Below are 15,015 nucleotides of genomic sequence, written 5' to 3'. Positions count from 1 at the left end.
TAAGCATCTAGAGCTCAAATTATTGACACTTGGTTCGTTGCTGAAGAGCTGAAAGAAATACAGTTATTAGGAACGAAAGCAGTAAGAATAAAATCAACTCGCTCTAGCCCATTCTTATTTAGCCAGAGCACAGGCAGTAATGGGTCATGCTGCAAGACTTACCTGAGAGGTCCTCGAGGGCAGGCTGGGCAGTTTTGACATAAAGAGCAGAATCCATGCTGACCCCTCCTGTGCTGGCCTCAGCTGTTACATTCCCTTCATTGTCTGTCTGAGATCTGGAAAGCAAAACAAAACAGGGATGTGCAACCACTCTCCATCCAAAGTATCTCAAGTATAACAACGAGACGAGTGCACCTGCCATCAGCCACTCTGTCTCACTCTCCAGAACACACCAGCAGACTGATTTTACATAATTCATTAGTCCCATGTTGAATTATGTCCCAGAAATGGAAACAAGCACTCAGCTGTAAAAAATAAAAAATTCATAGTTGAAGATAGGCTTCACAGCTCATCAGATGGGCTCTCAAAACACTTGGATTTCTGGATGCATCTTAATTATCAATAACATCAGTTGTTGTGGCTAATCTGATCCTCTCCAATACAGTCTGTATTGCATGAAGACAAAAAAGGGAGCATGTGATGTCATGTTACACTCCTGCTAGGTTCTCTTCAACATCACTTCCATTTTAAGACAAATGACTGGGCAAAACCAACTTCAAACTCCAATTTATTGTCTGATATTACGGTTGCCGGGTAATGAAAGGTGATGTAAGGATCTACTGTCAGATTTGAGTAAGATATTGTGAACTCATTTCACTTTACTAATTGTGCTGTGTTTTGCTCATAGAGACACGCCAACAGGCAGCTGGAAGTTCTCCTGCCCCAAGGGTAAGAGCTGCTGTGAAAAAGTAAAGACACTGTGGGGAATTACTATTGCAATGCTCTTAATTTCACTTGACTCTTGTAGGAGGATGCTGTGCCTGGAGTGGGGGTAGAACAACTGGAACAATGCCCTATTGACAGAGCTGTCTGTGGCAGGAGGAGAAGGGGCCTCTTGCTGCTTTTGGTGTTGAACAATGCTGAAACCAGCCAGACTCATCAGAACCTCTAATAGGGAGGTGAAGGTGTGGCAGACCTGGTAAAGTGCCTGATAAAGGAGCCAACAATGACACCACTGATAACTGGAGATGCTGGGCTGGCACAGCTGGCCAGGACACACATGACTGATGGTCACTTTATACTGTAAAAGCCCAATCCCAGTCTTTAATGACAAGGTCTTCGAACACACCTCTGTGTGTGCAGAGTCCTTGAGTGGGGACATCCTGCAGGGTGAGCAAAGGAGGTGTGGCCACAGTCATTGGTATGGGTGAATAACATCAATCTCTACTGAATATCTGCTTTTAATATAACTTAACACAATTCCTTTGCTATTGTTTCAAAAATAGTGAATTATACTGTAGTAGTCACAGCTGCCTGTACTGTATAGTAAATAATTCTGATTGAGAACTATTAGTCTAATAATTATCAAAATAAATCATTTACTTTCATATAAATATATCTGGATTGCCATCCTTAATCCTACAGTACAGTTGAGTTATATAAAGTTCAATTACATCTATACAATCCTTCAGACACGAACAAAGTTGACCAAGTCTGGTGCTAAGCCTGGATCCAGCTGCATCAAGAACTCCTCTCTGAAAAGGAGTTTAGAAAGCAAGGGAGTCCCTTCTGCACCTCCTGACTCAGTGGGAGAGCTTCTCTAATAAACTTTGTCTGAAGCCCCCTTTCTGCCAGTGACAGCCCTATACAAAATGCAGGACAATTTCTTATGTCTTTTGTTTTTAGAACAGCATCAAACCCAAACAAAAAGTCTACAGGCAGCTGAAAAGTATAGATTAAAGTAATCTAACTGATGTCAGAAAACACCTGAGCCTTCTATTGCAATGCATTAACAAGTGCATTTTGCAGACTGAAATAATGTCTGGATAGTAAATATAATAATAATGTAAATAATATAAGAATGTGTTATGTTTGCCTTGCAAGCCAAAATGATCTGATTTTTCTCTTTCCTTTTAAAGCTAACATGACTTCAGAGTTTGGCCTTTTTTCCTCCAGTGCTGAAAAGTAAACACTGTTTTACAGTTTTCCAGCTGCCAACAGGTAGCTTCATTCCTGGTTTTCATAAAAGGTCAAATAAATACTTCGTGCAGAGTTTATCAGTATGTTTAGAAAATGTATGGACTGCATCTGCTTTTACATGATAGATGAAGGTATCTGTGCTCAGACTAAAAATGAATACCAGCAATGAGGGGACACTGTGGTGATAAACTTAACAACCCATCTCCAAAACTTCCTGCTTCCCAGGTCCCCTGGCATTTAATTCCATACACACAAGTGAAACGTAAACTTTAACGATATTTAGAGGTTTTAGAGGAGCTAAGATTTTAGTTAGAAATAAGCCTTACTAAAGTTAATTAAAATAATAATAATAATAAATGAGTAGGCTTGATGAAGTTAGGAGTTAGCAGTTAACTAATAATTAATTGCTTGTCAGCACAATGTTTAGTTAGCTGGGTTTATAATGAAGAATATAGAAACTGACAATTAGCTTTCAGGAACATAAGGCAACTGTGGTCCTCCTCTGTCCTGAAACCAATTGAAGACAAGGAATGGGAGTTCTACCAAGAGTTCATTTGTCATATTTGCATTGAAAAGGTAGAAAGGTCAGAAGGAGGAAGACTTCATTTACTTCCTCATTTTGGGACCCCTCCCCATGACAGGGACACCGACCCATTTCAAGGAACAAACCACACATGCTGAATGGCTTTCGGAGTGATTAGCATATAAAGCAGGAAATGGAATGTACCAAAATTATGAATATGTATTTGTATTTCAGGTATTCAATACTTGTATGGATAAAAAGACTCTGTAATCACCTGGAAGGGGCGGTGTGTATTTGGGAGCGATCCCGCACGCTGCCCGGCGTCGAATAAATATACACTTGCTAACTTTAAGAGAGTTTTTGTCCGTCACAGCGGGATATCCGTACTAGATCAATATCCATACTTTTAATAAATCACAAGGAGAATTCTCAAAGAAGTCAGAAGACTCAAGGGTTGCTCTTGCCATTCTGCATTCCTACACAGGCCTTTGGCATCCCTCTCCTTCAGGTTCATACCACTGACATTCACTCTTATTCAAAAAATGTGACTGACCATTTTTTATGCTACATAGGCCAAGAGATCCAAGGCAAAAATGTGCACAAAAGAGCTGAAAAAAACATGGGACAGGGCAACAAAAATGACCAGAGATCATGAACAGAATCTCTACAAGTGAAAACAAAAGAGGCTAGGACACCTTAGCCTAGTACAGACATATCTTAAGGAAGGGAAGGAGGTGAGAAAGGTCTTTCAGAACATGAGCAGAAAGAAGATAAAACAGAGCAAACACTTGCATCCTCTTCCTATGAAAGAGCTAAGCAGTGCCATAAAACCCCCATGTGATTGCTGTCCAAACCAAAAATCCCATCCTCTGACTGAGAAACTTCTTGTGACCTAGTCATGTTGTATCCTTAAGAATCCCTGCTACTGATTTCCCCCTTGTTACTTCCCTGCTATCCCCAGGATACTTCCCTATGTATCCTCTACTGCCACTGTCACACAGAAGGTGCTTCAAAGAGAAAATGGACTAGACAGAGCTGAGCTGTGACTTCCTTTTGCTGCTGTTTTCCTTATCTCAGGGTTAACACATACAACAGCACAGACTTCTTGTCTGGCCTTATTAAATGAAAGTATTTTTAATTTTTTTTTTTTGTTTGATTTCCAATTCCTCCTTATAGTGAGGCAGCTCCACCACTGCCACCCACAATGAAGATCCTGAGAGTGTTTTGGCATTGTTACAACTTTCGAAGCTACGGTGCACAAAACAAACCTGATACACGTTCTTGTACCCTTCAGAAGAGCAGCACCTGGTCAGGGAGGTGTTCAGATTGCCATCTTTCCTGCCAGTCGGGTTGCACACAACCATCACTCCCCCTCCCGTCTATCACAACTTCTCATACACCCTTCACCATGAGTTTTTCTCAAAACGCATAAAATGCCTACACTCTTGAGGCAAGAGCCTTCTCCATGATGTAGCACGCTTCAACCCCCTGGAAGCGTCTGGAATGACGCGCAGCCCCGGGGCGGGCGCCGTACCTGTACATGAAGGGCGCGACGGTGGCGGTGTTGGGGTGGCTGTGCTGCTGCTGGGGGTGAGGTAGCTGCACGCTGGCGGTGTTGCTGCCCGTGCTGTGCGTGGCCGCCGCGGGCCCGCTCACGGCCTGGCTGCTGCTGCTGCCGGGCAGGCCCCCGGCGCCCTTGCCCTCGGAGGAAGCCAGGCTGGAGGAAGAGCTGGAATGACGGCTGTCCAGCTGGGACTTCTGGTGCGAGAGCCCCGAGCTGCCTTTCCCGCCTCGGCTCCTCTCGCCTTCCTTCGCAGCAACAGGGCCGCTTGAGGATTTCCCTGCGGTGTTTTTCATTCCTGGTTTTGGTATTCCGCTGTGTGAAGGGGCAGAGGCCTCCTTCTTGGCACTGTTCAGCTTCCCTCCTTTAGGGATAAAGCTTGCGATCTTGGAGGACTTTTTTGGCATCTCTGTTGCTGTTGTTAGTGCTGTCTGTTCTTCTTTAGGTTCCGCCTTCAGCTCTAGCTTCTCGGTGATGGATGTTCTCTTTGTAATGTCTTTGCTTTTATCCTTTTCTTTCTCTTTTTGTTTCTCTTTCTCCTTCTCGTTACCCTTTGGAGAACTTTTCTTATTAGTCAGGGCGCGGCTGAAAGTCCTTTGTGCGATTCCCTTGAGTGCAATTTTGGGGCTGCTGGACATCGATCCCGGGTTGTTCACATTCTGGTTGGCGGCATCGATTTCTTCGCTCTCCTCAAAGCTGAGAAGCACCTCCAGCTTTTCACAGCTGTTGTCCCGAGAGCCCGGACACTCCAGCGTTGTCCCAGACACCGCTGCTTTGGAACCCCCTTTGCTGTTGAAGAGTTTTAGTTTTTCCAGCATGGATTTTTGGCCGTTGGGAGCCGTTTTGGCGATTTCCGAGGGCGGCTTTGGAGGCTCCACTGCCGGCTGCTTCACGGACAGCATGGAAGACGTCGCTGTGTGCTTGGCGCTGAGGGACTTGCTGCGCCAAGGTTTAATAGCAGAGCTGGGCTGAGGGATGGCTGAGGAGTTATTGCAAGGAACAGCACTGCCGCAGCTTGGAGCTGAGGATGAGACATTTTCATTCATTCCTGTGGGCTGGGAGGCCGTGCTGTCTGCAGGCTCTGGGAAAAAAAACCACAGAAAACAGCCCAATAAAACAACAGAGTAGTACCTGGTACTGCAGTTACTACGAGATTTTTTCTGTAATGAAACATCAAGGATTTCACACTGGTAAGATTAAAAAGACACATCAGTATTTTCAATATCAGTGAAACTCAGAGAAAATAAAAGCCAGCTTTCTTTTCCTACCCAGCAGAGCAGCAATGAGCTCCTACTGTATAATTTACATTGACTTGCTGTTTCAAGAAAAAGAAGGAAGAAAAATAATCTCTTCCAATTCAAACCAAAATGTGTTCTGCAATGTGCTCTCCCTTATTAAGTCCACAATACTTTTTCATTAGCAAAAACACAGCACTATTTTGTAACTAAGGGTTCCCTCTGCTTTTGGCAAATACTTGCTGTCCAAGTTCGATTCTTAGAAAAACCTCAAACATAAAAAAATGCAGGAGTAAGGAAAAAAAGTAAAACTAAAGTCCTTTCAGTTATTGGGGGTGGGGGTGGTAATATCTTCACAATGCAAAGGTAGAAGAAAACTCCACGTACAAAAATAAAACCAATTGTACCCTTTTGTAAAGAAGCTAAATTAAGTACTACCACACATCCTAATACAGCTGTAAGAGAAACTTCTGGCAGTAACTGTACAGCCCTCCCCCACAGAGAAAACAAATCTATTATTTAGTTAGTTCCTCCTAATGTTATTTGTTCTTATTAAGAAACTAGTTCCGAGCCTAAAGAGAGCTTGAAAAATCACACTCACCTACCAGTGGCCACTTCTCCTCTGAATCAGTTCCTCTTTGCAGAGTTTCCCTTTTGGAGATGTTACTCTCTCAATTATCACAAATATGTTTTCTGTTAAACTGCTCATGTTTCCAATTAAATTTTGTCATCTGTGTCTGTTCGCCTGCCCAGCAGCCTGCTGGGGATTAACGGCTCTTACCTATATTTCCCTGCCCTCTAGCACGAAAGTAAACTGTGTACAGAGCTGCATTTTTTTAATTCAAAAATCAACAGCAGTGGAGAGCGTGCGTTCTCGGCAGCAGGAGCAGCCCTGTGAATCCAGCCCTGTAAATCACGAGCTGCTGCAGCCACACAGGGACTGTTTTACTTCACTTTCAGTTGCTCAGTGAAGATACGGCTCTGTTAACCTCCCTCCTCTGATCCAAACCAGATCTACTGAAGATTTGAGTCACATACATCTTCCTGACTTAGCACAGAATCGAGTTTCTAAGAGTATTAGAGACTGCTTAATAATAAACTCAGCCATTTCATATGGTTATGGACAAAGTGGAATAGCAGGAACTAATGACACTTATAAAACTATTACTGAAGTCAGAAGGTTTCCAGGACTCTTAACCAGTAACTATTATACTGGCTGGTTTTGCTAGTCCTTTTCTTATGGCCAAGTACCCACATGGAGCTGGAAGGAATCAGGAGCTGGATTACAGACACAGACAGGAATCATGCTGCTTTTAAACTCGTGCCAGCCTGCTGACTTCCAGGGTATTGCTCCTGTTTAACACAGAAGGAAAATGAAGGCAGCAAATATCCCAAACAGTGATACCATCTGGCCTCTTGCTGCTCTGCTCAAGCCTGCCCAATGTGTTAAGGAGGACCAAAAAGATAACGGCACAGGAATCGGAGAATCATTAAGGTTGGAAAAAAACAACCAAGATTGAGTCCAACCATTAACAAGCCCACCACTTAACCACATCCCTAAGCACCACCTACACCTTTCTTTGAGCTCTTCCAGGGATTCCACCACTGGCCCCTAGTGTGAGCAGCAGCATTGACCTGACACAGTGCCCTGACACAGACACAGAGAGGAAGGAAGGTGACAATCTCTCCACAAGCTGCCAGCAAAGTTCCTCACTCTGCTTTCAGAAGCTGCACCACTGCTCTTTCCTTCATGCCTCTTACCGTACACTGCTGCTTTGTTTTTGTTTTCATTTCCTGAAGTCCTCCTGCTCATCACAGTCCACTTCCCATCCCCACACCGCACCAGGCTCCTTTTGCATGCTCAGAACAAGCAAGCCTTTGTCTCAGCCTGCTTTCCACAGAAGACGTTCAGCAATGAAGTGAAAGCTTCATGATAATTCCAATTGTGTATGTTATACAGTTAATTTGTATAGATTATATTTTAAAATAGTGATAGCCCATCTCAATATTGAGATATTGCTATAGGAACTGGAGATTGACAGTACTTTCAACACTAAGTTCCTAATCCACATATCTTCTGGCCTCATCATGCTAAACAAATCTCAGCACAAAGAACAGCCATGCCCAGAAATCATCATAGCTGTCTGGGATTCATGAACATGCCTTGGATGGATTTACAACCACATCCCGGGAGGGACCCAATGTACTGATCAATATGGGCAGGGAAGCCTTCACTTGCTCAGAAAAACAGAACTGGGGCAATAGAAGGGTGACAAAAATGACCAGTAAGGGTTGTATACATAAAGTAGAAGAGCTTGTTGTACACCCTGATAGTACAACACATGCAGGCACAAAAACTCAGCTCATGCTTTGAGCACGCTGACAACTGAGCAGATTTCTTAGGAAAGAAATCTGCCTTCTCAGAGGTGCTTCACAACAGTTTGAGAACAATACAGGAAATGTGTGTAAGGGATGAACAAAGCCAGTCTGCATTCCCCAGCACTCAGAGCCTACACAAAGTCACTCACCTGAGACAAGAGGGACCTGAGAACCAGGTCCATAACCTGGCTGAGAAGTCTGACCCTGTCTCAGACACTGAGTTGGCTGCTAGGTTCCGGCACAGCAGCAGAGGCCACCACATCAAAACAGGGCTCTAAGCAGCTCCACAGCTTTCTTCTGGAAGTGAATGGAAGGGGCTGCTTGATCTGGGACCTCAACTACGTCCTAACAGCACAGATGAATGCTCCAGTTCACAGACCCCTGAGAAAAGATGCTTGGCTTGGATCAAGTGAAATGGTTTGTTTTCCAAATCCCAAAGCATTGCTCAACATTTATTTCCCAGCAAAATACGTAACTTTTCAATTTCTCCTTTTTTTTTTTTTTTATGTTTTCAGGAAATTTTTTTATTTATTTATGTCTGGTCACTGACTAAAATATGTTTTACCCAGTTTATTTGTTTGTAAACACAATGCTCTCTTTGTCCCAATGCACCCACATACACCCTCCTGTCTGGAAGCGAATTTTGCTTCCGTTGCCAGTGGCGTAGGAGGAGCACAGTGCAGCTCCATTTACAGACATGTCAGAGAAACCAGCATTAAGACAATACTATGACTGTGACATTAAAAAAAAAGAATATATTGCAACAGCAATGTAATTTTCAGAGCGTCTACTTAATGTTTTCCACGAAGTGAGTTCTGTGAATACTGGATGCTATGCACCTGAAATGGATAAAAAATATTCACAAAGTCTACAGTTAAGCAGCAACAGTTTGGGAAAGGAAAGAAGGTACTTTCTTACACAGCTGTGGTGGATTTTGATTTGTACTTGGGTCAAATACAGTGAAACTGGAAATTGAACATCCTCAAGTGATTTATTACATTGCACCATGCACAGTTACTGCAAGAAATTCAAGGTTCCCCCTAAAACCCATGAAAAACTGCTCCAGCTTAAGAAAATTTCAGTTTTTCAGACTCTATGTTTCTTCCTTATGAACAAGTGCTGGCTCTTTTACTCCTCTGGCCAAGCTTGGTAAGCAAAAGGAGTTCTGCTGCCAGAATGCAGCTTCAAATGCTGGGCTTCCTAATGAAGCAGCAACATCAATTCGTGGAGAACGCATCAGCATGCAAAGGGGAAAGTTTTATTCAGCATAGCATAGACCCTTCTTTCATGAAAAGGGGAGCAGGTTTCATGCATTCAGTTAATAAGCTTATTATTTCCCATGTGTTCCTTTGTGAGGGAGGTATTTTCTTTCTTCAGCAACCTGCATTAACTAAAACTGACTATAAAAGAAATGTTTTGAAACCCAAGCTACAGTCTACAATAAATAATGATCACTTTCCTCTTTTCAAAGCCTGAAATCTATTTTGTTCCTAGTGTTCCTGTTAAAAAAAGATGTTGGTGGTCCAGTTCCAATGCCAATACACACTGCAGCATGGGTAAATCTGATTTCAGCTGCTCCTGCAAAGACTGAACTGCATCTGCAAACCCACCCGTGTGTGAAGAAGAAAAAAAAATAATCTGAAGGCTTATGATTTAATTCTTCCACAGAAGTCTTTGAGAGCTTATGTTATAATAAGGTCAGGAGAAAATATATACAATTTCCCATCATTTGTCATGTTCACTCTAAGTAAGTGGACTTTGATTTCCTAGAACTGAAAACTTTCAAAATCCATCATTATAAGCATGAAAGGCAACACACAGACAAAGGATGTTCTCATAGTTACTCTCCTTAGGAGGGTCAAGAATATAACAGCATTTTTACCTATTTTTGGATGAACAAACTTTTATTTATTTCACAACTATGGGAAAAGTTCTTATGAAGAGAAATATATTTTAGTCCATCCTATAGATTAGATAACGGATGTGAAAGCAAATCCACAACCAGATTCTAATTTAGGAAATAAAAGCAGCTCTGCTCTATGACATTACAGTGTCAGAACTGCAGAAACCACTGTGACAGTTTCATCACCGCCCACCTAGAAGAACAAATAGTGAATATCTTGACCCTCCCCATCCACCCACCAGAGGACTCTCCTTTAAAGCACTATACATACAGTCCTACAGAGAAGAACTTTTTAGCTGAGCTGTTCTCTTCTCAATGATCATTTATCAAACCCTGTAAGCATGGAAATGTCTGCATTCCTGCCAGGAGCCAACTATAAAAATCCCAATCTTTCCATAACCCAAAACACAAGCAGGTAGAGCAGAACATTCCCAACAAGAGCAACCTGGCACTCAGTCCCTCCTCAAAAAAAGCACAACTCTTGTGGCCCACAGAAATTTCCATTTCAATTGGCATTGTAACTCTGGGAGAACTGCAGCTGGCAGGGAGACACTGGCTGAGATACCATCTGGGAGTGGGCATGGCCTCCACCAACAGGATGGCTGAAGCTTTCTGCTCTCTCTTCTATTCTGGACCACAAAAAACCCTACAGAATTTATTCTTTTAAAGCAGAGATTGCCAGATAGGGAAATTCTGTATAATCTGAGAAAAGCCCAAATAGAGAACATTTTTACTTTGCTGAGGATAAAACCTTAGAATCAAAGCTGGAACCATGGTTGGAAGAGACCTGAAAGATCATCTCCCTGCCACGGGGAGGAACACCTTCCACTAGACCAGGTTGCTCAGGACCCTTTCTAACTGAGCAGAATTGTTTCCTTCAACTTCCACCCACTGACTTGCCCTTTAAGGGTGATTAAATTCACTGTAACACAACACAAAAATTACCTTTACTCCATGACATTTTTCTTCCCTTCCATAAGATCTGCTTCTTCAGTCCCAGCATTCACAGAAACGTGTTCCAGCTCTGAAAGCCCTCACCAAAGCCTGGGGATCCGTCAGAAACTCAACTTCCACGTTTCTGTCAAGCTGCCTCCATTCACACAGAGCTCCAGCACATGGAACAAGGGTTCTGCTGTTGGCTAGCTCACTTAGCCAAGACTCAGCATTTTTGCTGAGGTGAGGGAAAATAAAACTGGAGCACAGGCAGCCCCTTTTCTCATTGTCTCACCATAACCAACTAAGACATTTGAATTCCTTGTTGTTTTTGTTTAGTTACTGTAAAATACAAAATACTGTTGACATGAATGCCTAAGAAAGGTTGGAGGGACCGCTGTTGACCATACATCAGTCAGATGATCATAAAAATAATGAAACCAAGTTTACTGTGCCATTCAAAACAAGTTGCACTCTCCATTTTATACTAGACAAATACCATTCTTGTTCATTCTTCTCCATTTCCTCCTGACTATTTGTACAATTTAATCCCCCAAGGCTTCTCATAACAGACTTATTCAAAAGCATTAATGAATTCCAGGCAGGAAGCAGTTATGGAGTCTTTCACTAGACTTTACACTTAGCTGGAGTGGACAACATGTACAGTTAGCAGCCTTGCCTCTGACACATCTCTCCTGCAGGTTGTATGAAATTGTGGCAAGCACATCTCTCTCCCTCTCAGGATTTTCACAGAGGTGCACAGAGAGAAATGAAAGAGAAAACAATTTCTGTTTCTGCTCCTTGTTTTTCCCATGTGGAATGTGTTTGGAGAATTGTTTACCTGGGGTGATTGCTTGATTGGATTCAGGTGAGGATTGTTTGAGCCTGATGGCCAAGCCAACCCACCTGGGGCTGGACTCTCAGAGAGGGTCACGAGTTGTTGAGTTAGAGACAGAGTCAGAGAAAGTAGTATGTAGTTTTAGTATCTTCCTTTTATATAGCATATTAATGTATTTTAGCATAGTTATAATAAAGAAATAATTCAGGCTTCTGAATTGAGTCAGACATTGTCATTTCTTCCCATTGGGTTCACCTGCATTGCAACATGAAATAGGCACTATGAAAATCAGCTGAGAATTGCAGCCAGGAAATACTGCCCATTTGTATCAAAACCAAATGACAGACACATACTACAATTTATGGTGGGGGTCTTCTTCCTTTCAGTTCTCTGCTGGCAGTGACAGATTCTTCAGGAATATTTGGTTCTAGATGAGGAACAGGCAAAAGGCTCAGCAGAGCAGCCATAAATGGAAGGGCCCAGGGAGGCTGAAAGTGCTCCTACCCAAGGAGAAGAGGTTTCAACAGATGTGGTAGAAACATGCTGGCACTTGGGGGAAGTCTGGGATGTGGCACCACTGCTCTTTGCTTTCCCATGATTTAATAGTGAACCTTTGTTTCCATGACTGTTTTTCTAGTACACTGAACCCAGCAATAAATTTATGAGAAATTGTAAATATTTATTTTAAAAGGAAACATGTAGGCACTGAAAAGGCCATGAAATGCTGGACCAGCTCTTCAGCTGGTATAAATTAATGTGGTTCCACCACCTCCAACGCAGCTATGCAGATATACACTGGGCAAGAAGCTACTTCTCAAGGTTAAATTTTACTTCAAAGCTCAGGATTTTTATCATCATGAGCTCTACTATTAAGAACACGACACTGGCTAATATTTTTAGGGTATTTTTTTAGGGTGTTATAGGTATTAGGTATAATAGTTTTAGGGTTTTTTTTTTTCCCTGAAGCTTTGTTTAAATATATTTTTGCCTCATTTTATGTATTTCTAAAGCTTATACCAACTATGTTCAAAGTCCTGTAGCCTTGTAAAGCTCCGCTTTAGCTATGATTAAGCCATCAGCCAGGCTTTGTCTAGGTAGAAGAGGACATATTTTAAAATGCCAGGTTCAGCCAGCTGAACAGTTGTAAAATTAAGCACAAATATGATTCACTGCATACATCTTGTCCTATAAACATGCCATGCTGCTTGCTATTTCCTGACTGTCTTTAAGCTGTTTGATGGGCACACACCCAACATAAATATGTCACCAAGGATTTACTAAGATGAGCCAATCTTTCAAAAGCATGTTTGATTAGAAAAGTGAAAGGGTTCAAACAGTACCCCAGGATACACATATATCTCAGCTGGCCAAAGATGAGTATTTTGTTTGACACTAATGACTCTTATAAGGGTCACCTTCTGACACAAGGCAGGAGCCTTATGTCTGGGGAATTTCTCAGCATTAATAAATTTGTAAATTGGAGAAATAAACTTGAGTCAGTAAGATTTCATTCACTGAGGTTGACTGAAGAGGTGTGTGCTGAGAAAGAAGAAAGTGAATGCCTGAATTTAAAAGGTCAAACCATCAGCTGTGCAACTGCACTGCAGCAAAAGGAGTCCCAGCAGAATGCAGCTGTGCACTTCATAATGTGGCACTAAGGGAATACAAATGTCACTCAGAAATGCTTTAGGAGTATCACATATGGAATCAGAGGTTTGGAGAATCATAGGATAGAAGACAAAGAACTTAACTACTCTATGCTGTTCAGCAACAAAATAGGCACCAGGTGGAGTTCTGTGTCCAGCTCCAGCACCTGCCCAAAAGAGACTAACAGACTGGAAAAGGGCCAGTAGAGAACATCAAGACATAAAAGAAATTTATCACATTAAAGAAATTTATCACAAGGAACCTATAAGAAAAAGAGTGGAGTAGTAAAGATTGCTTAGTCTAGAAAAGAAAAGGCTGAAGGAGACATTTTTAGCCTTCAAATACATGAAGACTCTTATGAACAGGACCAGAGATCAAGGAAGAGCAAAAATATGCCTTATTTTTAGCCACACAGAATGGTTTTATATGTATGCTTTTAATAGCTACTTTTAAGACCAAATGGACACTGGAAGGGATACAGTTCAAGAGATGGTCATGTTCCTGTCATGAGACATTTCAGAACAGACTTTTGAACACCTCTCAGCTGGCTGAATCTGGCATTTTAAAATATGTCCTCTTCTACCTAGACAAAGCCTGGCTGATGGCTTAATCATAGCTGAAGTGGAGCTTTACAAGGCTACAGGACTTTAAACATATTTGGTATAAGCTTTAGAAATACATAAAACAACATAGAATTCTTTTCTACATAGATGCAGTTGATTTTCCTTCAGAGCTGGAGCACAGACTCCCCATGTTCTTTACAGATGCAATTCCACAAATATATAGTGTAAGCTGCAAACTTGTGAAAATTTTAAGCACAGTTCTTTAAACAGAGTTAAAGCCAGGAGCCACATCTGTACTTCTAAGCTATGACTCAACAAAAGAAAGTACCGGGCTCCTCAGCACATCATTCAGGTTTCCTCACAGTCCTTCCTTCCTCCCTGTGTTTTTGTTTTTATTCTTTCATCATCAAATTCATGATCACTGTACTATATTCTAAGCAAAGTAAATCACCCTGAGCACTTGGTAAATACCTTCAATGTATATTGTATTTATAAAACTGGATAGGGCTACTCCAGCATCTGCTTTTGGTAATGCACACAGCAGAACAAAAGAAATCACCCATTACTCTGGTAATGGATTTAATGAGACAAATTCTGTAAATTTATTTTACATCTGTCAGACTTACAGGGAAAACCCTTGGCCAATAAAACCAGAGCATCTCTTGAATGTCAGCACAGAGGAGCATAGAGGCAGCACCCTACACACTCAGCAGAAAATTACGTTTGCTTCACGTCTGACCTAAATGAATTACAGGAACATTTTGACAGGGTGGGATCACTGAAATTTAAGTAATTATCGTTTTTTCACACTGTTGAGACAATCACATTTATTTCCCAGTGAAATTTGAAAGTGTGGGCAAACTGGTTTCATATTTTATGGACGTATGCCTCTTTAAAATATCAAATCTTTTCTCCTTTTGCAATCCTTTTAATCTTAGTGAATTTTGCAGTGTTACCAAGTCATCATTTCAGAAGCAAATTTAAGATTCATTCAACGGTAGATTCATTTCTTAAGAAATTATTGAATCAATTTCTAAAGAAAGATAAACCTAAAAATAATGCTGCCCCCAAGATGGATATGGAACAAGAGTGAAAGTAACTCTTTCAAAAAGTCAAAGACAGGGAATTTTTTCTAAGCTTATAAGAACATAATTTCCAGTCATGAAGAAAGCTATAGCTACCCAAAATTTTAAATAAATAAATAAATAAAATTTAAGTTACTGTTAACTGTTGCATGAGCCAGCTGCTTCATTCTGCAAAATCACTTCCCATCTTTCTGACATCCATATACTAC

At 41.6% G+C, this 15,015-nt stretch overlaps 1 protein-coding gene across 6 annotated transcripts in view; it reads right to left on the bottom strand.

The window, feature by feature from the left end:
• The window catches only part of NAV2 (neuron navigator 2), a 377,851-nt gene that overhangs the window by 100,925 nt on the left and 261,911 nt on the right, over positions 1-15,015 (bottom strand). For all 6 annotated transcript variants that reach the window (XM_030273481.4, XM_072929489.1, XM_030273473.4 and 3 more), the window contains 2 exons: positions 4,197-5,304; positions 163-275 (listed from right to left, as the gene is read on the bottom strand). In XM_030273481.4, coding sequence (XP_030129341.4) covers positions 163-275; positions 4,197-5,304 — 1,221 coding nt within the window. The remainder of the gene's footprint in view (positions 1-162; positions 276-4,196; positions 5,305-15,015) is intronic.

Source organism: Taeniopygia guttata, chromosome 5 (genome assembly GCF_048771995.1).
Source record: "Taeniopygia guttata chromosome 5, bTaeGut7.mat, whole genome shotgun sequence".
Taxonomy (NCBI): Eukaryota; Metazoa; Chordata; class Aves; order Passeriformes; family Estrildidae; genus Taeniopygia; species Taeniopygia guttata.
This window is presented reverse-complemented; position numbering and strand designations above follow the sequence as displayed.